Genomic DNA, 24,156 nt, shown 5'->3' on the forward strand with positions numbered 1-24,156 from the left:
GAATAAGCTAATTAAAGACATATGATGTTGTTTACAGTGTAAGAGTTGCAGGAATTGCAGACAACAGTGTATGAGGCCTTTGATGCAATTCCCCTTTCACACTAGTGCATACTGCATATCGTTTTTTCTAAAATAATCTGAAAAAGACAGCCAGGCAGGCAAATATAGATGGCATGACTCTTTATAGTTGTCTGCATTATTAGTATACAATACAAAATACAGACTTAACACTTTATAGGTCTTAAATGGACAGCAATGCTTCAGGCAATTTACATTCTGTAATTTAAGCAGAAAAACAATTTATAACAATAGGAATCAGAGCTTTTAATAGCTGCAGAGCTTAACATTTAAAAATATCACTTAAAGCTTATGGTGTTACAAAGCACTGGCATATCTGAGAAGCTGGGATGTTGTATTATTAGTTGTAAATTATGCATCCTCTGCTATGCTGAACTTAACATTGCACTCCTCTCAGCCTGTATAATACAATCAATAATAGAAATATCCAGGTGATACATGACAAAAACAAAGTGCTTTAAATATTGTAGAATATGTTTTCATTACATTCACTTTCTTTCTGTACACAACATTTCTCTGTTAAAGATTAATAGGTACAATATCTAACAATGAAACAGAGCTAAACATTCACATATATTGCACACTGCCCACTGAGAGTTCTAGAAAATCCCAATGCAGTAATCTCTCATCGTTTTACTGACTTCAGCCAGTTTAGACACGTTTCTTTGAACAGTTAAAATTGCCCTTTAAAAACAAGTAATAAGTGTCAACTTCCCACTGACATTGTCTCATATATACAAGTTGTACAAGGGAAATACCATTTAGGAATAGAAAGTTCATAAAGCTAGAGCTGATATAGTAAGAAAACCAATTGGAGGGGAAAACAAGACGTGATTACTGAAACAATCCATCATCAGGACAGCTGATGTCAGTGAGTATTTACTTAAGGATATAAGCTACGCTTAGTCAGTAGGGAACTATTCCTATTTTACATTCAGTGTAGTGTGTGGTTTACAAAAATACAGAACATGTAAACTAACAGGAAAAGTGCTAAACATCTATTTCAGGACAACATGTATTTCTGTAAATCTATGTCTTACTCCAGGATATATATCAGTTATTTTATTTTTTGTTTATTGTGTTACCTAAAATCAGGTTTAGAGAGAGAAAACTTAGAGATACTGTGACGGCCAAACAACACTGTGTTCTATGCAGTAGTTTGATTTAAAAGACATTCCATCTCCCTTAATGTAACCAAAAAAACATATATAATATGCACTGAATTGTGTATATGCGTTTGTCCATGTACTATATGCGTACAATGTGACTGTCATGGTTTCCATGTATATACTGCATGATCAACTTCAAGTGTGTGTGTGTGTGTGTGTTACCAGGCCAGTGGGGATGCCATTCGTGGACTCCTGGGGCTCTTCAGGTTTTCTGCAGCCTGGTGATCACTTAGTGCTCTCTGTGGTTAAGAATCAACAGGGTTTATAAGCTAACAAACTGTTTTGCTACTGTGTCCTTAATGCCTTGCATGGAAAATATTATGTTGTGTAATGTTTATAGCTATTCACAGTTTTTGCCCCCTTTTAAGTATTTATACACTTAGCCATGAATATTAAGGATTTTACATTTTTAATATTTGAAAATGCATTTTAAATTTCACTTGTTATTATTTACAACATTTCTGTCTTCAATTAACTGTCCTTTATAAACAAGGCACATGTAGAAAACAATGCCTCTGCATTGATTTTAACAGATTTTAAGGAAAATTATTTGTGCTGAGACAGGAAAATCCATGTTTATGAAAAACAAACTAATGAGGTGAAAATGTTTATTTGCAACCATTTATGCATAAGATGTTTGAGGAAAAGCTATTTTGGGGACCAATATTTTCAGGGCTGAGGATAAAGGGTAAAACATGGAAATACTTTTCACATTCTTGCTGTAAATGTGATTATTAAAGTAAAATGAATGGCAGAATCATTATTTCTTACCTCAAACTTGCTCATGAATTCAGCAAAGATACCAAAGAAGGCCTCAGTATTAGTGGCTTTGCTGTCTTCTCCAAAGTAAGAGGCAGTTTTGCTGAATTCATCCATTGCTCTCTGCTGCAGGGACTCCAGGGACTGGAGTGCTGGATGACTGTTTTCTAGGAAGTTCTACACATACTGTGGTCAAGGGCCATAAGCATTTCATGGTCTCCTCTGCTACATTATTTGTCTTTTCCTAAGCCTGCAATTTTGTGAAGGATACACTCATAACAACTGCAAAACGGTCCTCAGAAGTTGCAGGCATCTTTTGGCAGGCTGAGCGAATGTCCTGGATGGTTTTATGAAGGTCATTCAGATCTGATGTGATAGTCCTCTGGTTTACTATGAACACATTTGTGTATGCATAAGAGAAAAACAGAAAGAAAGGGAAAAAGATGGGTAAAACCAAGAACAAATGTGACACTCAGTCATGATTCTTTTCGTTGTATATTTTAAAATATCTCCAAAATGTGAGTTAAAGGGCAAATTTACTGTATGTATATACCTTTAGCTGCAAGAGGAACCATGATGAGGTCTTTGGAGAAATCCAGCACATCAGGAAAATGTTGACATAACGACTTCACCAAAATATGGAGAAATGTCGACTTTCCATCTACTGTTTTAGTTGTGCTCAACTGCAGAAGACACAATGAAGTTATTAACATTGTTATTGTTATTGCTATTGTGTGATATAAAAAAAGAGAGAGAGGCCAAATAAAGCTTAGAAAAACAAGAAAGCTCGTCTTTCAAAAAGAAGAAATCTTGCTTTTCAAACACGTCATGATTCGTTATACGTCTGAAGCATCTATTAGTATTTAATATACCTCTGTAAGGAAGTTAATCTTGAAGCCAGTAGTCTTGTTGGTTTTAGGCTGGCTGTTATTCAAGTAGTTTCCCATTGCCAACACAAACTAAAGAAAGACAGAATGTACCAAACTGAACTGTAACTTTGTCAATATCTCTTTGAATTTAAGCACTTTCTGAGCTCTAACAGATCAATTTTTTTTGTTTTTGTAGATTTATTTTTTTACTCAGTTTCATGTCAATGTACTTTTTGAAGAGTCATGTACCTCTAGTATCTTAGCCAGCTTCTTGCTGGTCTTCAGCTCAATGGAGGCCTTGTAGATACAGTCATATGCTCCCCTCAACTCCTCTGTCTTCTCCTGTAGAGAACACTTAAAGAGGAGGCTCTCCAGCCGGGTCTTGTACTCTGGTACCGACAGCATCTGATGGACAACGCAACAAAAAAAATCAAATAAGTAAGTAATGATAGACACAAAACGAGCACTATGATGCAGACACAGAAGACAACCCACCAATCTACTCCTTGCCAGGACTGTACCTGCAACACAAACTGGTCTGGCTCACTGAGTTTGCTGGGGTCTTGTCTGTACTCTTCGTATTTTTTGACCTCCTCAGCATCAGGCGCGTAAAGCAACAGTTGTTTGATGTGAGATGGCTCTAGCCTATCAGTGGCCATGTTCATCAGCACCTGACGCAGCTCTCCAGGAGACAGCTTCAGGTGGGCTATCAGGATGGCTAGAGGTCAAAACAAAGAGAAAATGGTGATTTAAATGCCTAATTGTGAGCCATAAATAAATCCAGTTCAAGATCATTTATTCTAGATATCTACTAATGAAATTTAGAAATGGGAGAAATTATAGCAATACATAATATGTCATTTTATACTTACAGGCATTGTAAGCCTTCTTATGGGACAGAATTTCTATCACATCTTTCTTCTTGAAGGTTTCTGGCTGGACAGATGGCTCTGGAGCTGGCACTAAAATGGGGTCAGTGTTCAGGAAAAATGCCAAATGTTATAAGATACATGGTAGACAGGCATTTACTGTGCAAATACTGAACTAACAATAAGCTTAACTCAACAATTATAATCTGCATATTTCAAAGAAAAATACTAAAGATGCTTCACCAATAATAAAATAAGAACTGGAACATCAGGTTTACATCATTTGGACATAGGATGATGATGATGACAATGATGTCCTATAACAAACCATTTTTTTCCTTTAGTTGTGCTTAAATTGAAAAGGCTCCAGACATACATATAGCAAGTTGTACTTACTGGAGCTCTTCTGGGTCCCGAAGTGCAGCTCAAGATCCAGGTACTTCACCATGTCATGCAGTTTGTCATATTCAGAATTTGCTCCCAACTAACAAAGATGCAGAAATGCTATGTAAAGCCCAATCATGACCAAATGTTATAGAATATTTTTTATTTAGAATTCTAAATTTAAAGTGTCAATTTAAGATGTTTTATTTCCCCATGTCTGGACCCTACACAACTCACCTGCCCCCAGATTGTCCCCTCTGAATTTTCTACCTGCTCCCAGCGCAGCCTCTTCACACTCATGTGGTTGGAGTCCATTCTGGACAAGCTGGGCCTGGGCAATGGTGGAGGAGAGCAGGGTGGGGGCAAGGGTGGAGGAGGAGGTGGTGGCTCCAGGTGCTCTGTGGGATCAGATAAAGAGTGCGAGAGGGGCTGGGGCTGGTTCTGACCATGTGATTGTTTATGGTGGGAGGTCTGGGATTGTGGCTGGTGTTGGGACTGCAGCAGGTGATGTGAGGGCTGGGACTGTGGACGAGCAGTTTGGGTGGAGGACTGTACTTGGTGCTGTGGTGGGTGGTGTTGGGCCAAAGGCTGGAAAGTAGAGAGGGTGGGCTGGTGGGGCTGAAGCGGCTGGAAAGTGGAGAGAAGCGGCTGGGGTCTGTGGGGCTGCTGGGGAGGGTGGATGACATGAATTTGATGTTGGTAGTCCTGTGGAGGGGGCTGTGGGGTCATGTGGTGGATATGGTGAATCTGAGGGGTGCTAGAATGGTGGTGTGTTTGCTGTATAGAGTGAGGTCTCTGGGGAGATGGTTTTGTGGGCTGGGGGTGATGGGCTTGATGAATCTGTTGCTCTTGGTGTCTGCCTTGAGGTGACACTTGAGTTTGATGGTGCCCTTTAAGACTTCTGCGAGTCTGATGGGAGTGGCTGTCCCGGTTTAGCTGAACTGGAAGGGAGGCAGGCTCCTGAGCTTGATGCAAAAGCTCTGTTGAGGAGTGATGGGGCTTTGGTTGGTGTATCTGATGTGCTTGGTGAAGCAGCTCTGTTGAGGAGTGATGGGGCTTTGGTTGGTGTATCTGATGTGCTTGATGAAGCAGCTCAGTGGAGGAGTGGTGGGACTGAGGTTTGTGCGTTTGATGGAGCAGCTCAGTGGATGAATGGTGTGGTTGACCCCGATGCATCTGGTGAGCTTGTTGGAGAAGTTCTGCTGAGGAGTGGTGAGGCTGCATTTGCTGCATTTCATGAGCTTGGTGCAGAAGTTCTGTTGAAGAATGATGGGCCTTGGATTTCTGTATTTGATGAAGCATTTCTGAAGATGAATACTGGGAGTGGGCTTGTTGCGCTTGCTGGATGATCTCAGCAGATGAGTGGTGGGCCTGGGATTGTTTCAATTGGTGGAGCATCTCGACAGAGGAATGATGAGCTGGGGCTTGGTGCATCTGATGGAGCATCTCTGCTGAAGAATGGTGGGGTTGGGGTCTCAAGCCCTGATGGCTTTGGTAGATACCCTCATTATACTGACCTTGTTGGTTGGGATGGGATGTTGGTTGGGGCGATGGCTGGTGAGGTGGCGGAGCTGAACGAGACAGACGTCGATGGTGATGGCCCTGGTGGGACTGTTGTTGCTGTGCTTGGCGCATCATGTAGAGAGGATGGTTGGCATGGTGGTGGATGGAGTCTGGAGAGGGGAGTGGGGGTAAAGATTGGTGTAGCTGTTGGATTGGAAGTGGTGAGTGGGCTTTCTGCTGTGTTGGCTGGGTAGGCATAGAGTGGTGGCTCTGGTAGATCTGCTGCAGCTGTTGTTCTTGATATGCTTGTTGCTCTGCGAAGGCGTGACGCTCCTCATAAGCCTTTCGCTCCTCATAGGCTTTTTGCTCCTGGTAGGCTTGAAGCTCCTCAAATGCTTTTTGCTCTTTGTATGCTTGATGCTGTTCGTATGCTTTTTGTTCCTGATAGGCTTGACGCTGTTCATATAGTTGTCTTTCTTGGTACATTTGTTGCTCTTCAAAAGCTTTTTGCTCCTCATAGGCCTGCCTCTCTTTGAAAAGTTTCTCTTGATAGGCCTGTTGCTCCTGGAAGGCCTGTTGTTCTTGGAACAGTTTCTGTTCTTCATAGGCTTTCTGCTCTTCATACGCCTGCCTCTCCTTATACACTTGTTGCTCCTCATATGCTTGTCTTTCTTGGTAGGCCTGCTGCTCTTGGTAGGCTTTTAGCTCTTGTATGGTAGCATGGATCTGCAGATCTTCTCTTGTGGGCAGCACTTTATGTAGAGAGTGGCGTTTAGGTGGTGGATTACTTCGGGGTGGAGGTGGTGGAGGGGGACCAGATTTCCGGCGGATGGGAACATATGCTCTTGGGGAGTGTTCAGGGCTGTAGCTAAGCTGTTGCTGCTGCTGCTGTTGCTGCTGCTGTTGCTGCTGAGGCTGAGCCTGTGCAGGTGCTGGTGGGGGAGGAGGTGGGTCATTGAACTGAACAGGTGGGGGTGGAGGTGGGGTCATGGGGGGAGGCGGGATGTGATCAGATGAAGAGGAGTAGGTGAGAGAGGAGGCATTCTCATCTCCACTGCTGCTTTGAACATCACTTGGGCTGCTTAGCTCTGGGGCCACAAATCCTCCATTCTCTTCTTCGTCTATCCCCAACTCCTCCTCAATATCATCATCATCCTCATCTGGGAAGCCCATCTGCACAACATCCTGGTATTAACACCAATTACACTTCATTAGCTCATTAATGTCAAAAGTGAGCTTTGAAATTCTTTTCATAATGCAAAATCAAAATATAGGCAAATCAAATCACGTGTGCAATCTGTCAATACACTTGGAGAGCTCCAAGAGGTTGTAATGGTGTGTTTAAATGTTGACCGTGAGGCTGCATTTGGTGGGATGCAGGTTTACATTTGGATTACATATTACGTTGTTGATCAATCAAACTGTGACCACAAAACATCACAGAGAAACAAACAGTAGAGAACCGCTTAAATTAAAAGAAATCTATTGTATCTTTCATGTGAGAGTGTTTGTATCACAATTTTCCAGGGAAGTTTCCTTTAAAAACCTTATTTTTTTTCTAAATCTGAAGTTTAACTTTCCAGAAAAGGATCTTCTGTACTTATAGGTATATACTGTATAACACGCATATCAAATGCTTGCAAAAAATGCATTTTTTGTGATGTTTGCACAAATTTAAGTTAAGCTATCATTTGGAAAAATATAAGTCTAATAAGTCTATAAGTTTAAATATAAATGACCCCAGGGCCTTTATCAGAGTATCTGTAAAAAATGTTTGCTTCCTGGTGCAGAGTTGATGTGACTCTACCTCTTCATAGTCATTCTCAGGAGTCAGGAAATCATCAATAATTGCCACCCTCTGTCCCAACTGCTCACTCAGTGCATCCAGAAAGCGATCTGTGTCTTCTGAACGTGGGGGTTTGGAGAAAGTATAACGTCGCTTGCTGCTGCGGTGGGCTGGAGGGCTAGATGGGAAATCAGGAGGTTCTGGGGGTGAGGGTGGGGGACTGTCCAAGCTAATATAGGGGTTGGACTCCCCACTTGTCTGGCTTGTCAGCCCAGGTGGGTAGAACTGAGCTGGAGGGGGGCTGGGGGGAGGCTCTGGCCAGGATGTAGGGGGTGGTGGGCCTTTACGGCTACCTGAAACAAAGCAGAGAAAGGCAGAGAAATATGGCTATAACGATGCCAGATAAATGTCTGCATGAAGCATCATCCTAAGTGCAACATCTCATTAATGACTTTCAGAATAAATAGAACAATAAGGCAATGATGGACTAACAGGTTCAGCATTTGGTGAGAGGCTCAGCAAGAAAGTTAATCTAAACATAGGTCCAAGAGTAAATAACCATTGCAGAAAACACACGTGTCATTAAAGGGGATTTTTAATTGTGCGTTTTTTAGTTCCATCTCCACCATCACCATGTCCTCATTATAAGGTGTCTGTTTCAGGAGTGCATTAGACAACTGTAATAAGAAAAGCTGACCAGAAGTACCTGTGCAAATTCAACATTAAGATGTTCTGTTTAACCATTAGCAAACCAATCTGGGCAAAGACTGCACCTTGTTAGTGTAATTGGCACATTTTAGAAGTCACCTCTAACCCTATACACTTCTACACAGGTAGAATGGAAATTTCAACTGTATTTACTTTACTCAGTTGGCTACCATGGGGTTTTCCATGCTTGCTGTGAAGCATTTTTAAATATTGTGTTATCCTCCGCCTCGTACACCATTCCACTGAAACAAACAAACTTACACATGAACACAATAGCCATTTTATACTCTATATCAGTTAAATTGATTAAATTTTAAGTTGGCAACAGTTTAGTATAAATGTATACTTTTGGCTACCTGTGTTAGCATGTATTGTAGGAGAGGATGTACGTGAGGGAGGTTCCAGATCCAGCAAACTCTCAGGGGCAGGAGGAGGTCGACTCTTCAGGGACTTGGACCTCTTGGCTGAATACATGTTTTCCAGTTCAGCATACACTGCTGACAGCTTGTATGGTGGAAATGTACAGAAGAGACCAGAGTCAGACCTCTTGTCCTAATGATTTGATATTTACTCCATATTTCCCATCAAGACAGGCCTTAATACATACATTAGTGAGATTGTTAGGAGTCTCAGGAAGGGAGGTGCCATCTCCCGACTGTCTCTCTCCTGGAGCTAACCTCATCCCTGTCTCCAGCACCGGCTCTGCACGGAGGCCTATGGCAATACACCCATTAGTGTCTGGCATCAGTTCAGCAACAGGTTTAATCAGCTTAAGTCCAGTGTTGCACCAAGACTTTATCATTTCATGGATTTATGCCGAAGTATTTTCTAAAACATACAGTATGAACTGATGTCAGCAACACTAATGATTTAAAAAGGCTGAAAACTGGAAATAGAATGGGCAATAGATTGTATGTGCTAACTAAAAAAAAAAATTCAGCTGGGACCAAACAGTGATTATGATACCACAGGATATAATGTGAATGACAATGAAAACAGGGATGATGCTGATATGAATGAAAAGTGTCTTGGTGGTAGTGGTTTTAGTGTTGCTACTGATAAAAATAGGAGAAGACAATGAAGATCTGTACCCATGCCCAAGTGTGTACCAATGACCAGGTCATCAGAGCTACGTCCCCTCACACTGCTCCTGTACGTAGTCCCTGTTACCCTCATGGAGCTGCTACGGCGATGGGGTTCAGGGGCAGGTTCGGACTCCGTGGGAGGGGGAGGTGGTGGTGGTGGTGGAACAACTACACACACATATTGGCAATGCAGAGGAAGAAACAAGGGTATATGAAGAGCTACAGCACCTGAGTCAATTATACTTTACTGAACCTGTGAATTTCTTTCTCTGTAGGTCTCCATAATAGAGTCCATCTCACACACAAATGTCTTAATTCATACACAACTAAACTTCAAAAGCCACATATAGCAAAACTGGAAATGACTAATGTGTGCACGCACCTGGTGGTTTGTACCCAAGAAAGCGTGAGATCTTGCTCTGGCAGTGTTCTTGCTCCTCGTATGTTAGCAGCTGGTAAACAAATTGCCAAATCACCTGTTTGGCTGGAGTATCCAGCACTGGGAAGACATCCACGATCAGGGTGTCAACATTCCTGATGCAATGGAAACACAGGCAGGGTGATAGATATCAGTCAGAAGTCAAGATTAAGCTCACAGGCATGCATGATTTTACATAAAAAGGCTCACAAGAACCAGTAAAACAGTTATATATATTGCAAAAAATGCTTTGTCCTCCTTCCTTCCTCTTTGCTTGCATCTAACTTCACATTCATCTTTTGACTTCCTCTATTTCACCTCACTCCCTTCTCCTCCTGTCCCAGGCTTCTCCCCTGCTCCTTGCTCACCTGTGCTGGAAGAAGTTCTCCAAAGCCTTGCAGATGGTGTATCTCTCCTGGATGGTCAGCAGGTGCTCCAGCTGCTGTCCAAAGGTGCGGCCCTGAACTCTGATACTGGGAGGCAGAATTTCTGCCACCCACTGCAGTGAGCTCAGTACAGGGGATCTAGCCCGTTCGGTGAGAACACCACCCCCTGCAAGGTCTTGTTCTGCCAGGCTGAAAGCAGATGGACCATCCTCCACTACCAGAGTGGGCATGGCACCACTGCCCTGCAGCATGGACACCACCTTCTCATGGGAGGAAGTCCTAGAGACATGGTATTCACAGAAACATATGGAGACATGCATTGTATTAGAGCTAAATGCTCCAATCTAAATCACTCAATGTTCTATGAGATAGCAAATTTCTTATTTTGCTTTACTGGAGTTAAAATCTTTCTGTATTCTGCAGAAAGCATTACATGTACTAGCACACAAAAACATTTTTGCATTCTATAGGGAACTCCTTTATTACTGTCATTTCACATGAGCTATTTTCAGAAATCTGTTGTTTCTCTATGAAATTCACATAATTTAACAACTACACAAATAAAACATCAACAACAGGGAGAACACAATTTAGATGTAATCTGATCTGCTATCTCTTTCCTAGCAAATTAGTTTCACTTTAGGGGCTGCATGGTTTTATGCAGAGCTTAGGCACATATTTGTAAATGTTTTGAAAAGGTAATGTAGGTGAAAGCACAACCTCATGTCCAGGCCATTGAGGAACAGGATCCGGTCTCCTGGTTTTAGACTTGCCTTGTCTGCAGGGCTTCCTGCAGAATAGATGATGAGAAAGAGAAGTCTAAAAATGACCATTGCCTCATATAAGGAATAGTCAGGCCTTGTAAAGATGTTACAAAATACTGCTAAAAAAGTTATCACAGTATAATAACTAAATGTACTCACACACTAACTTCTTTGTATTGACACAAATGGATGTACAAATATAAGTGCAAGCACATTATAAACTTACCAGGAATGACAGAGTCAATCCACACTGGAGCATGGCCTCTAAGAGTGAAGCCAAAACTCATGTTGCCCTTGCACACTCGCACTGTCCTAAAGACCACAGTTTTGAGCTTTGATTAACAGATGGACTGATAAATAACCCACAACCCTCAAAATTAAAATAAATGCAGGTATTCAAAAATATTTTGTTCTGTGTCAGGTAATTGCATAATATACATGGTTAGCCATTATCATGGTTAATATGTGACTGAAGTAAAGTGACATTTAAAATTTTGTACAATGATTGAAAGGTTTAGCAGTTTCATAGGGTGCTCAAGACCTACATTTTTTCAAGACATGATAATAGGTTGCTTTATTCATGTAGGTCACTGAATTTGAATATTTTATCTTCCAGATTAGAATTTTAACAGTTCAGCCGAAAAGAAACTGACATCAGTTCATGGACACTACAGGAAACAAGTCACAGCAAATAAAGAGAGAAGGAGAACAGATATGACTAGTTCAAACAGGTTTATGCACCCACTGGCGTCACATTTTCACTGATTGATGTATTTATCACTTTACTCCTACACATAGTAGTTCACATTAATTCCATGCTTACACTGAAAGACCTGTCACAGTGACATGCACAGTGTTGGGGGAAAAAAAAGCTGTGACACAAGAACTGAGAGGGAATAATGATCAGAAGAAATACTCCAGAATAAAAATCTGTGATACCACCTATCACCAGGTAAGACTGCAACATGACACTAGATACAGACCTGCAGTTGGTAGTGGTGCCACTGGAGTGGCCGGCTATCAGTGAGGTGGTCTTGCGCATGCCACGGGTGGGGGGGACCACACCTTCTTCTGCGTGGGTGCGTGGCACTGAGCTGGCGCGGGTGGAAACCAGAAGGCGTTCAGGGTGATCTTCACTGCGGCTACGGCGAAGGTGGTTACGGCTAGGGTCACTGAAGCTCCGCCCTTTGAGCCGGCTCATTAGGCTCTGGGAAACCACCTCGTCAAAACGCTCCCGGTGTTTCTTGGGAATAAAGATCCTGGCAAACATCGTGGAATCAGAGATAACCTAAGATTCACTAGAGAAATGCAGAGGTAAAGCAGCTTCCAGCCCAGCTTCTCTTGTGTGCACAGTCTGTAAAAATCACCATTTAGTTTTCTAGATTACAGCAATATCACAACCACAGCAAAAATTTAATTAAAATAGATTTTTAAGCAAAAAGTCCCACAAAAGAGGTTTTATCCTGCTCTCCCAGCATCCATGTTCCAAAGTATCCAAAACACAGAGGGATTCTTGCTCTGATTACATATTGTTCCAGCTGCAGGATACACCTAAGTGGTACAAAAATAGTTCAGTCCATATCATCTCATGGGAGAGTTGGAGCAGGTACAAGGCATTTGTCTAATTTTTTGTGTCTTTTTGTGAGTGGATGCACGTGGGTGAGAGAATGAAGGAGATAAGAGATGAGCTTTGTTGTGTGTGGTCCTGTCACATTAGCAGCTGCAGGTAAGAGTGACAGCTCACAGCTAATATGCAGAGAAAAAGAAAAAAAAGAGCACAGCACAGTGCCAGTCACCTCTGGGAGTAAGCGCTCCACTCCCTCTACTAGACTATTCTCCTCCCATCATCAACTCACGGTGCCTTTCCTTCTTAAAGGAAAAATTCGCTCTCTAACAGTTTTAGATATAACACTGTGATATTTTGTGTGTTTTGCATGCAGCATACCTGTGAATGAAAAGTGTTGGCTATAACTGCTCAAATTCTGCATCATACCTAGCAAATATGCCTTATATTTTAGATGCACAAGCTGTCTGAGACTTGGTTTCAAAAGGGGTATTGTTGCTGCTTCTTCAGATTTGTGACATTCAGCATCAGCACAAAATTGTAAGGAAATAATCCTTTTGTTTGCCAGCAATAACACTCAAACCTGACATGTACCACTGATGTGTCTGACTACTCAACATGTCTACTTTCATTAAACAACCTTGTAGCTGTGCTGTCGGATGCGTGCGGTTTATATTTAGCCAATTAGCTGTGATAAGAAAAAAAACAACAAAAGAGAAATGACCCAGAAACTGAAGAAACACTGCCAAAAACACTGTTTTAGGGTATGTTTTTCCTTTAAATATAGGACACAGACTCCCTTTTTCTCTTTAATCTGAGATTCTACACACACATATACCAGCAAATCTCACACACCTCATTTGTCCTCTTTCTCTTATGCATAGCTTCCCTCCCGTCCCACCTTCAAAATGATACTGTCAACATCCTCAACACACCCCTCTCTCCGTCTCTCCGTCTTCAAAATGAATCTCTTGGGTACCTCGGCGGTGCAGAGGAAAGAGGGAGCTTTGGTTTTTCAGAGTGCACCAGTTCCAGTGTGCACACACACACACAAATGCCACTGCCAAGAATAAGGCTCAGTGGTACATTTTGATTTTCAAAGCTGTCACAAGCCTCTTGTAGGTATATTTGACAGCACTGTTAGAAAACAAGGATTAGATTATTCTTTATTTGGCAGTTTTACAAAAATGTGCTGTAAGCTTTAGATTTGTATTAACAGTGGTGCCTAAACTCAGCTGCTCCCATACCAATAATCCAAAGTTGAGGGAAACAGTAATGTCCCCTCAGGAGACTTGGTACCTTGACAAAATTCTGACTCACTAAAGTTTACATGCTTTTGAAAGCCTACACACACGTCCCAAAAAACAAAAAACATGCCTTTAATTACAGCTGCCCCACACAAGCTCATATTGATCCATTGCAAACTTTCCTGAATCAGGTAACAGATACATTTAGGTTAAACCGTTACCAACTAATAACTAACTTCTTGGGCTCATCACACATAAAGATAATTAAGTCAACATAATCACCCTTTCAGTAATGTTAGATACATTACTCCCCACCGAGTCAGCTGACTTAACTCAAGGCTGATTTTCTATCTCTGTCTTGTTAAAAAAGACAAACTAAAAAAGTGGATTCTTTTCCTTACTACTAACTGTAACCCCTCTAATGCTTTATTTATTTTGGACTCAGTACTGCGAAGAAAACGTCCAACCAGACCTTTCAATGATCTGCTCACTGTATTCTTAGATTTGATGTCAGCTCTGGAGTCAAAGCTGGTGGTGCCTCCGTTTGTGAAAAATGTCTCATTATAACCCTGGTTCTCACCATTAAAGAGTATTTCATGTTCTTATTTTGAAGACACCATAAAAATAAAAACCATGAGATGTAGTGCATGATGTGCTCATGCAGTGAAAACACTTCCCTGAGGGCTACAGTGTGCATGTCTGCAGCACCAGGCTGCTCTTGAGAGTTTCTATAGCAAATGGAGAACTAAGACAATTAGTAACAGACATCAAGACAGCATTAAATAGTACAAAAAGATCTGTGCTGTAAAGGCAGCCCCTACAGGGTGAGTGAGAGAGAAAGAAAGAGAAATGGAGAACTAGAGCTCTTTTTAGGCCGGGGTCATGTAACTATTGGGAATGAAACTGGGTAGTATGTGCTTACAGGCTATGTAGGACACAGAACTTTCCCAACTAGTACTCATACATCACCATGGCTGCTCAGACAAACTGCAGATAGGGAAAATGAAACAGAATGGGGCCATTTATTGCTTACATACAGTTTCTGACTCTGGTACTTTCTAGCAGCTTTTGATTTCCATTCCCTTCATCACCTCCAGTACTCTGTAGCTTCTTCTCACTGTACTGTTTTATGATGTACATTAAAGAACCTTTCACACGTGAAATCTTGTGGCCTGGCCAAAACAAGTGAGGAGAAACTTCAGTCTCCTCCACTGAAGTTGGATGTAGGCCTTGGGACGCCCTCAATTATAAGGAGGGCGAGTGGAGTCTATAATTAGGCCTGAAGGAGGGGTGGATCAAGGACACAGCACAGAGGGATGAATGATAACTGTAATCAGCTGGGAAACTTATTGCAAGAACCATTATTATCATCAGACCCACTTCTGATCAGTCAGTTTGACAGCTGGGCCGAGTATAAATTTGCTGAGGCAAAACACAGCTGGAGACACAGTAGGATTTAATCCGTCTCAGAAACAAGAACGTAACAATAAAGAATTATGCATATGAGTAGATTTGGATGTTGCTAAAGTACAGTTTTCTCAGCGTGTAGTCAAATTAAGGGCCTCTGCAGACTTTTAGAGCTTTACATGCTGGAAAAGTTCACAATAATCATCAGTACAAGCCTTAATGATAAACACACAGAGCAGTTACACAATAACACTTCAGCAACTTCGGGCACAAGTGAGCACAAACAGCACAACACAGTGAACACTGTTGCGATAAAATAAAAATTGCCATACCGAAAGTGTCTAGAAAGGCTCCTATCCCTTCCCATGGCTCTTCGGGGCTTTGAGGAAGTGCCTGAGCTCAGTTAAGCAACGCAAATGGCTCCCCTCTATCTCGGTGAGTCCCCATCTAGTTAGAACAAACAACTCTCCCGGATAAAGTGGAAAGAAGAAGACAGATGAAAACTAGGAAGGTGCCCTGGATCTCAAAAGCGGTTGCTGCAGGTTCAGAAAGCAGCCACATGAAGAAAGAGAATGAACAAGGGAGAGGAAGGGAGAAAATTGTGACAGTGGCTGTGGTTCACATCCCTCCACACCTCCAAAACATCCTCAGGCAGCACCATCAGCTGTTCTCCAACTTCATGTTTGCAACACTTTTTCCTTGTTCCCATCATGTATCCCTTCTTCCTCATGTACCAAAGAGACCAGGGCAGAGGTAACCTCAGGGCAGTCTTCTTGGTCACAGTTACCACAGCTATCCAAGGGTAATCCTTGTCACTGAGTCATCCATCATTTGGCCATGACACAGAGTGAGTGACAAATCTTCTCTTCCCTCAGTGAAGGAAGGAGCAAAAAATGAGTTGAACAGAGAAGTAAGTGAGGAGGGAGGAGAGGAGGGAAGTGGTGAGGAGAGCCCCAGTGGAATTTCTTAGGCAGGTCATCATAATGACTGTGTGTGCAAGAACCAATAATGTGAATTACTGTGTGACACCTGCCCAACACAACACTCAGAAATCTAATTTCTGAATGTATGACAGCATCCATCCAAGATGGACTGCCCTAAAGAACTTGATTTGTCCATAAAAGACAGAAATGCACCAGTTTAATAAACTGATAGCTACATGCAGATACTCTGAGTCTAAAAACCTAGTTCACTATAATTATATACAATTACAATAACATCATCAAACTACATAAATAAAATAGCTAATATGTGTTACTAGACTGCCTCCAATGACACTTAAAATACATAATCTTTTGCATAAATTTCAGGTGTTCAATCACTCTCTAACCCTTGGGTTTTTAAGCCGTTTAAGAATTGACACTAGCAAATGCGTCAGAGAATTTATTAAAAGAAGTAGGCTGTTTAAAAATAGAACACATCCGGTGGGACAAGAGGCAAATCAGCGAGGGGACAGAGGCAAACTGAGCAGAGGGTGGCCCAGCTAGCAAGGTTTTACATGGTGTACAGAAGAATAACTTCTGTTAAGCACATCTCACATTCACACAACCTCTAATTATCAGACTATAGTGTGTTTGTGTGTGTGAGTGGGTGGATAGTGTGTATGTGTCACAGGGAATGACAATTATTGAGGTAGAAGAAGAGACTGACAGATTGGGGGACAAAATGGGAAGAAACTGAGGGAATTAAAGAAAGAGGTTCAGCTTCAGAGAGAGACACATTGGTTCTCCCCACCTCAATCAACAACACTCGTACTCAGCACAATAATAGTATCTCACAATATAGTTTGTGATCTGGTTTCTTAATCTAGTCATTGCCTGCTATTCCTGCTGGGAAACCGGATAAGTAACTGTTTACATTACTTCACACTGAACTACAGCAAATTAGCACTGAACACAAAACAAAGCTGAGACCGATAAGTATGTCATTAATCGTGGAGGTATTTAGTAATACTATTGGGAAAATATTCCTATTCTCTATTTTCAATCAAAATCACAAATGTGAATCTCATGATGGCACCAGAGGAAAAGGTCAGGGGATCCATAAAGTCAGTAGAATTGATCACTGTGAGTGATATATACCAAATGTATGCCAATTCATTAGTAGTTGTTGAGATCTTCATTATAAGTGAACACTGATCTGCTAGAGTGTGCCAGTGTAAATGTCAGGGAAATACCACAGACAGAAGGCTTCTTGGGAAGACCACAAAGGTTTGGACAATATTTTATGATAATTCATCTAATAGTTGTTGAATTATTTCAGACTATCAGATCTAAACTGATGTCCCTAGAACTACATACACAGATAAAAACTAAACATTACAAACATTATGAGCAAAACATTTCCCCATCAAGAGAGCACTTGCCCAGACGTCACGTCAGCAGGTCCATTCACACCAACACCACCGTGAGGCATAGCTTCTGAACAACTGGGAAGCAAAAATCCCCAAGTCTCGTACCACAGAGATGTTTCAAATGTGGAATATAATTTCTACTTTTCAGCCCTTTCCAGAAAATATAAACCAAACAACACTGCAAGCTTAGCAAGGCCGAACTGGTGTAAAAGAACCAGACAGGACAAACATCTGCAACAATGACAAGAACAATACAGCAGGCAGACACACAAAGGAAAGAGATACTACTTTACATAGTAAAGCCTTTGAAGTTCACAACACACCTGAACTATACACACCAAAATGGAATTATGGGTAACTGCAGTTATCTGAAGATTAGAGTTGCCTAAGACAGATGCAGAATTTTACTGGGAGAGTTACTGTACTTTCTCATTGCTTCAAGGTGAGGAAAACAACTAAAATAGTTCTCAGTCCTCTATGGCTATAGCTGATGCATAATTAATGGCACTCTGGTGCAAAATAAACATTACAGAGCACTTTTACAGGCAGCCTTCTCAGGAAGATATCCAAGCTGTGGTGCCGACAGCTGTGTCAGAGGAAACTGAGATGGCTGGACAGCAGCTTTGTTTTTTTTTTAACTGGGGGGAGAATGGATTACTCACCAAAATAAGTCACTGGACAAACAGAATACTAATTGACTATAATAAAAAGTGGTAGTAAAAAAATGCTTTAACTGCACTACTGCTTACATCATGACGCATTATTTCATATAAATCACACCAAACCTGATCACTAGTTACATGCTACAACTTCAAATATCTACAAATATCAAAACACTGAGCTGTTCCAGTACTCACCTGAGGCAGCAGCTCATAATTTCCTCTAGCATAGAATTTCAAAGGAGTGTCTGCATGTGTGCATGAGAAAACAGAGCTGTGTGCATGCAGCCTAAGCGTCAGTATATTTTTCTGGTTTTGTATGTGTGCATATCTCAACTACCAGCAGCAAACTGGCTGTAGCAGCTAAGAGCTGTATGCAGATGAGGGAATAAAGAGCATCTAGTGATGTGCTCCAAAAAAAAAAAATTGGTGCGTGTATCAAAGTGCATCACAGCTGACAGGGAGAAATGGGAATGAAAGAGCCCAACAGAGAGAAAGTCAAAGAGAGAGCAAGCGAGAGGAAAAACTGTTAGGGGGCGTCAGGTGACAAAAATATTTTCAAATGTGTACAGAGGTATTGTGCTTTGAGTGTTGAGTGTTTTTTGATCAATGCCGGGGGAGGAAGAAATGCAATATATGACAATAAATTTCTAACCACATCATTGTGTACCTTACCTGGGAGGAGAAACACAACAAAGTACGCTAACATTCAAGCACTTGAGGGCAGCAGTCAGTGCTTGACATCAGATCCAGGTTATTCCTGTGTGCTCTTACTATACAGCTCTCCCATACTGAACAGTAAAATAGTGAAGGGGAAAGTTTGTGGTTTTTTTTTTTTAATATTAATTTTATAGAGGAAAGAAGTGTTTGCTCACTCAGTTGTTATTTAAGGCATACACAGTGAATCCTAAACTTTCTCTACAATCCCTGGTGCATCTACTCAAAAACTGCCTGTGAATCTCCCACATCCTAATTAAATACTAATTTCTACAGTCATTAAAAAAGAATAAGTTATGGATGAGTGGTTGTATGCCACTGTATTGAGACTGGACAGCTTTTGGAGGTTATGCACCCAAGCAGGAATACAGTTACTTATAATGCATGAAGAGACGTAAATGCATCTCTAAATTCCAAAGCATGCACTTAGAGTTTAGACTGCAAACAGAAGAGCTGGATAAAATAACTGTCAGAGTAAATCTTGCATGAATTTTACTTAAGTACCACAGATCAATCTGTTTTAGTCTAGTGGTAAAAGTGGTATAAAACTTTCCCCAGATCTTTCCCTTGTCAAGATCTCTATAATCACTACATGAAAATGACCAGTTAGTACCTAAGGCACTTTTGACTTCACAAAAAAAAGATACACACAACATGCACGCAGAAATTTTTTGCCTGTAATAGTCTCTAAATGCATATCTGAGCAACTGATTGGTTACCTGACGCTGTCAATCAGCTGCTGATGCTCCTCTGTGATCAGGATATCAGGCAGGGCCTCAGCCAGACTTTCCACATCCCTGTCAGCAGCGTACTGTTTCAGCACTTCAAACAGCTGTTCCTTCACATCTGGCTCCTCTCCTAATACTTCCTCCACCTGAAGGATTAAGCAGAAGCCTATTATTAATAATATTTTTCTTATTACTATTATAACTTTCAACATAGAAAAAAAACATTCAAACTTTAATTCATTCAAATCTTTCAAGACACTATTTCTCATTCATATCTTTATGCTTTCTGAAATATTCTCAAAATGTCATGCATATTTCAGCTCATTCATACATTCAGAAAGACTTCATTCAAAGTTCAAACTTCTCAACATCTCGAACTACAAATCCAATATTCTAACTAACCAGATTACATTTTGCATCCAGAGCTTTAATTAGACACAAGTATGTCCAACTGCTTCAAATGAGAGCAGGATGTTCAGGTAGGAAGCTGAGATAAAGGCTTTAGTTATCACAACTTTTTTTTTTTTCCATTTGAATTTCTGGTCTTTCCATTAGCCAGTGTTGAAGAGATTTCATTCTGCTAAGCCTCTGGATAAAGGTCTCTAAGCATATCACATCTCCATAGTAACCAGGACAGCGCTTGCACACCTCAAATAATCACTAACGTCAAACTCCAGCTACAAGTTGTATTTTAGACAATCCTCAAGTTAGCATAACATACAACTCATTTACAAGCATTGTAACAATTTGAACGGAGCTGGTTGTTTAACCATTTTGGTTAATTTTATATTCCTCTGATTATTGTGCTGCAGTTGAAGACTTGTATGGCATTTTATTGGTGTCTAAAGGGACATACTGTGTCTAAAGGGACATACTGAGCACAGGAAAATGCCTGTACACAAATTATATTTAAAAGGAGACATTATCATCACATATAGAATTATTTGGTTTGAGTAATCAAAAATCTATTCTAAGCTCATTAATAGACACTGTGGCTCAGCTTTACTTATTTGCCCTATCGCAAATTTTGGCTTTTGCTTGCCATCTCGTCTCTGCGCATGCTCAACTTTAATGTACACCTGTACACTTGCTCAGCTCTGACACAGTGTTATATATGTGTCAAAAACAGTCATGGAAGTCATTTCTGAATTGATGTTTATTCTCATGAAACTTTATTACTGGAATGGAGAGTTGTTTTCCAAGTCAAAGTAGATTAAAACATTTTATTTTCAGAACAGACAGACTCAGACACACATACATGCATAATATAACATACATATAACGTCATAGCACCATATCACCCACTCAGAGCACCCTAACAGCAGCAAGGGCACCTGCTTTCCTTCAAAACTTTTATAGTAGGCCAGTTACCCACACTGCAAATGAAGTAATGCAGTTTAACGTACAGTATGGCCATTAAACACTGCAATGTTGTTACCATAGAGTGGAATAAAAAAAAAAAAAATCTTCAAACCCACTTTCAACTTATTCTCACTCATTCATATAGAAACTCCATATTAACAGTTTTACACACATTAATTCTGCTCTTCCACACATAATGGCTCCTAACTGATCCCCATTCACTTCCTGCTCCTTCATACATATCTATGATACCAGTGCAGGATCCTGGGTCTTCCCATGGTTTCTAGCAATTCAAACCAGCTTCAGCTTTATAGCAGCCAACAATGCAATTTAGTCTAAGCTTTTTGTGCAGTCTGGAATCCCACTGTGATGTCTTCATACATTATCTAGTTATTATACACAATTATATTATACAGAAAAAAAGCAGTAAACACAAATCCAACCTCTTTCACACCCACCTTTTTATTGAACTCCATGGCTTTATGTGCACGACTCTCCCGGACACTGTCCCCGCTCTGCGACAGCACCCTCATGCTGCTGCTCAGCCGCTTGGGCCTCCGGGCCATGCTCAGTATGCCCAGACGCAAAGGTCGACCCTGTGCTGCTTTGATCATGGCTGCCGCTGTTTCGTGATGTCTCACTGGGATGCCATTGACCTCCATGACGTAGTCCCCAGCCTTGAGGCCACTGCGGCCAGCTGCTCCATTAGGCACGCAGTCCTCTACCATCAGAGGGCTGTCTCCCACAATAGTGAACCCAAAACGACCATCAGGGCCTGGGATGATGTCAATCTGAACAATGGAAACCGTGTAATATCCACCTTATACTACTGTTGTCACAATTGCAGGGCTGAATGTTATATGCGCATTGAGCATTTTTCCATTAATTTAATATATGAAATGTAGCTGACCTGTTCAATCCGTGACACCACTCCAATGCTGGGTGGTACCGTCTTGAGTGTCTGAGCCAGAGCGATCAGTGCTGGCGTGCTGAGGTTGGTCACATCCTGTCCCTCGATGTCCACCACTTGGTCCCCAGGTTGCAAGCCAGCCAGGTAGGCACTACTGCCCTCCACCACAGATAGGATGTAGCTGGGCCCAGTGCCACCCAGGCGGAAACCAAAAGCCTCTGGCCAGTTCTGATTGGTGGCTGGCAGACCAAGGTCTGGAGTTGGGAGAGGTTCATAAGAATGATAGAATGATGTTTTTAGAAGGGATTAGTAAATGATCAGCGTCAAAGGGTAGCCTGGTAGGTGTAACAGAGACTAAGACTTAGGTGTAAACTTAAGCTGTACATACAACAGAGTGTTCCTTTATGAAGATTTGAATGACAAAATGAAAAATGCGCTGAAGAAGTGTCGAAGGATTTTTTCAGATATATCTAGCCCATATGAACTGCTGGCCTTCCCCTGGTCACTGGCCTCATTTTACTGTAGAGTCCCAAAAGACTCACATGACTTCATCTCCACTGATCTACACCCATCTAGATATGTCAAAAGTTATATTTAGGCCATTATAAGGATCACTGTTACCATGCAGTGCAATCTTCCTCTATATGCTACATCATAAAATCTACTTCTGTTATACTCCTACTTGCCCATAATTGTATTTAATCTTACAACACTGCTTATACCTTGCACCTTTATATTAGAAGTATTTAATATGTGATTGAATCCATTTATGTTATCTCAACTCAATTTGGCACTCCCACTGGCAATTATCCTAAAGAAGTCTAATCATACTAAGATGCAAAATTGAAAGACATAATTGCCATTGAAAAATATAAGAGCACACTTAAAAGATTCATTTTCAACATCAGCACTACACAACAATTTTTGTAATTGATCAGGGGCAGAGAACAAGGGAAACAGTGGAAAAGTAAGACAGAAATAAAAAGTCAATCAAAAGTGAGTATGTAAAGACTTTGCCAAGAAATGAAACAAGTCAGATCTGATTCCCTGCAGGAAAAAAAACAGATCTCATTGGAGCACAGGGCTAAATATTTAGGGTAAAATGTGGCTCAGTGAATAAAACATGCAGTACATCATATCCAAAGACTCAAAAGTTGTCAGCCAGTGCCAAGGAAAGATCAAAATGTAGCTGATAATTGATCTAAAACAGATTGGGAAATCACTGACATGGTGTTCTCTCCCCACCAGAACAAAAGCAGCATCAGAGACTTCTTTCTGTCCTATTCTCTTTAGCCTGTGACCCAGATATACAATCTTTGATTTAACACCTTCTAGGTCTCCATATCTTACCCTCCTCACTGAATACCATGTAAAAACAGTAATTCAGAGAAACAGACTTACAGAAATCTTTGGAGGCACTCCGGGTCCCGGACTTGCTCTGGCGCAGGGAGAAGCGGCCCTTTCTGCTCAGGAATCGCCTCATCCTTGCCCGGCTTGCGGCAGGGCACGTTCCAGCCAGCCTCCCTTCACCCCCAGCCTGGGGGGTTGCTGCAGCCGAAGAGTGCCCCCAGACACCCTCTTGCTGCTCCTCACCTGAGCTTACTGCCTCCAAAAACCTCTACCCAGAAAGTCAAAGTGTACCTAAAAGGTCACATCTATAGGTTATATAGGCCAATACCTACCCCTGTTATCAATCATAGGACTAGCAGTCTGGAGCTGAGGAGGCCAGTGGAGAGGGGACAGCATTTTAAAGTCAGGCTCTTCATTCTGGGTGAGGTGGTCCTGCCTCAGCCTCAGTCCAAACCCTATGGCTGAGCGATGATCAGAAAACTGGGACACGCTCACTTGTTCCTGAAATGGTTCCTTGCAAGAAAAGGTACTGCGAAGCCCCATTTTTCTATAAATACCTTCTCCTCTCTCTCTCATCCTCTCTCTCAGTTGCTCATGTGGATGGGGCCGTCTCAAAGGGCTGAGGACTGACCCAGAAACTGTGTTACACCAGCCAGGGACACTTCTCTGATTATAGCGTCCGAACCTCAGTACTGAAGCACCAGTTAAAGAGATGTACCCTGCAGATATGGTCAAGGTTACCTGCACTAAATACAGCAGTGTTTCAATCCTTCACTACAATCAACTATTATGAATGTAGTATAGGAATGCACATAGAAGCGCAAGCGTAATAGCAGGGCTCAACAGTTAGTACAAACCTAATGGAGGGACTGAGCCATGTATGGTTTTACGTGGCAGGTATGTGTTTTCAAAGCGGATGATGCTCCCATTGTGAAATGGCAGATTCACTCTGCAGCCAGAGACTTCTAAAAACAATGATGACATAAAAGAACTACATAGAAGAATAAAAAGCACTAATAATACATATTATCATCATAGCAACACAGTAAAGAAACAGGCTGATATTCAGGTACTTCTCTCA

At 41.4% G+C, this 24,156-nt stretch overlaps 1 protein-coding gene across 1 annotated transcript; it reads right to left on the bottom strand.

The window, feature by feature from the left end:
- Window positions 1-165: 165 nt before the first annotated feature.
- On the bottom strand, window positions 166-23,918 carry grid2ipa (glutamate receptor, ionotropic, delta 2 (Grid2) interacting protein, a). The gene is made up of 23 exons (XM_026325431.2): window positions 23,127-23,918; window positions 21,726-21,979; window positions 21,274-21,606; window positions 19,445-19,599; window positions 11,762-12,037; window positions 11,005-11,090; window positions 10,735-10,804; window positions 9,997-10,293; window positions 9,593-9,744; window positions 9,217-9,378; window positions 8,733-8,839; window positions 8,482-8,629; window positions 7,439-7,770; window positions 4,366-6,816; window positions 4,141-4,228; window positions 3,748-3,837; window positions 3,397-3,593; window positions 3,125-3,280; window positions 2,879-2,965; window positions 2,560-2,689; window positions 2,278-2,396; window positions 2,019-2,183; window positions 166-1,486 (listed from the first exon to the last, which is right to left on the bottom strand). The coding sequence occupies exons 1-23, from the start codon at window positions 23,206-23,208 to the stop codon at window positions 1,406-1,408; spliced, it is 6,018 nt and encodes a 2,005-aa protein (XP_026181216.1). The 5' UTR covers window positions 23,209-23,918; the 3' UTR covers window positions 166-1,405.
- Between the last annotated feature and the right edge of the window lie 238 nt (window positions 23,919-24,156).

This window comes from Mastacembelus armatus, chromosome 8 (genome assembly GCF_900324485.2).
Source record: "Mastacembelus armatus chromosome 8, fMasArm1.2, whole genome shotgun sequence".
Taxonomy (NCBI): Eukaryota; Metazoa; Chordata; class Actinopteri; order Synbranchiformes; family Mastacembelidae; genus Mastacembelus; species Mastacembelus armatus.

Bases quoted from the DNA above. Each gene is read 5' to 3' on its own strand.
- grid2ipa (XM_026325431.2), bottom strand. From the start codon at position 23,208: ATGAGGCGATTCCTGAGCAGAAAGGGCCGCTTCTCCCTGCGCCAGAGC. The intron at 9,379-9,592 runs GTGCGTGCACAC...ATGTGTGTGTAG, and splicing joins TCTTGGGTACAAACCACCAG to TTGTTCCACCACCACCACCA. The intron at 2,397-2,559 runs GTATATACATAC...ATGTGTTCATAG, and splicing joins GGTTCCTCTTGCAGCTAAAG to TAAACCAGAGGACTATCACA.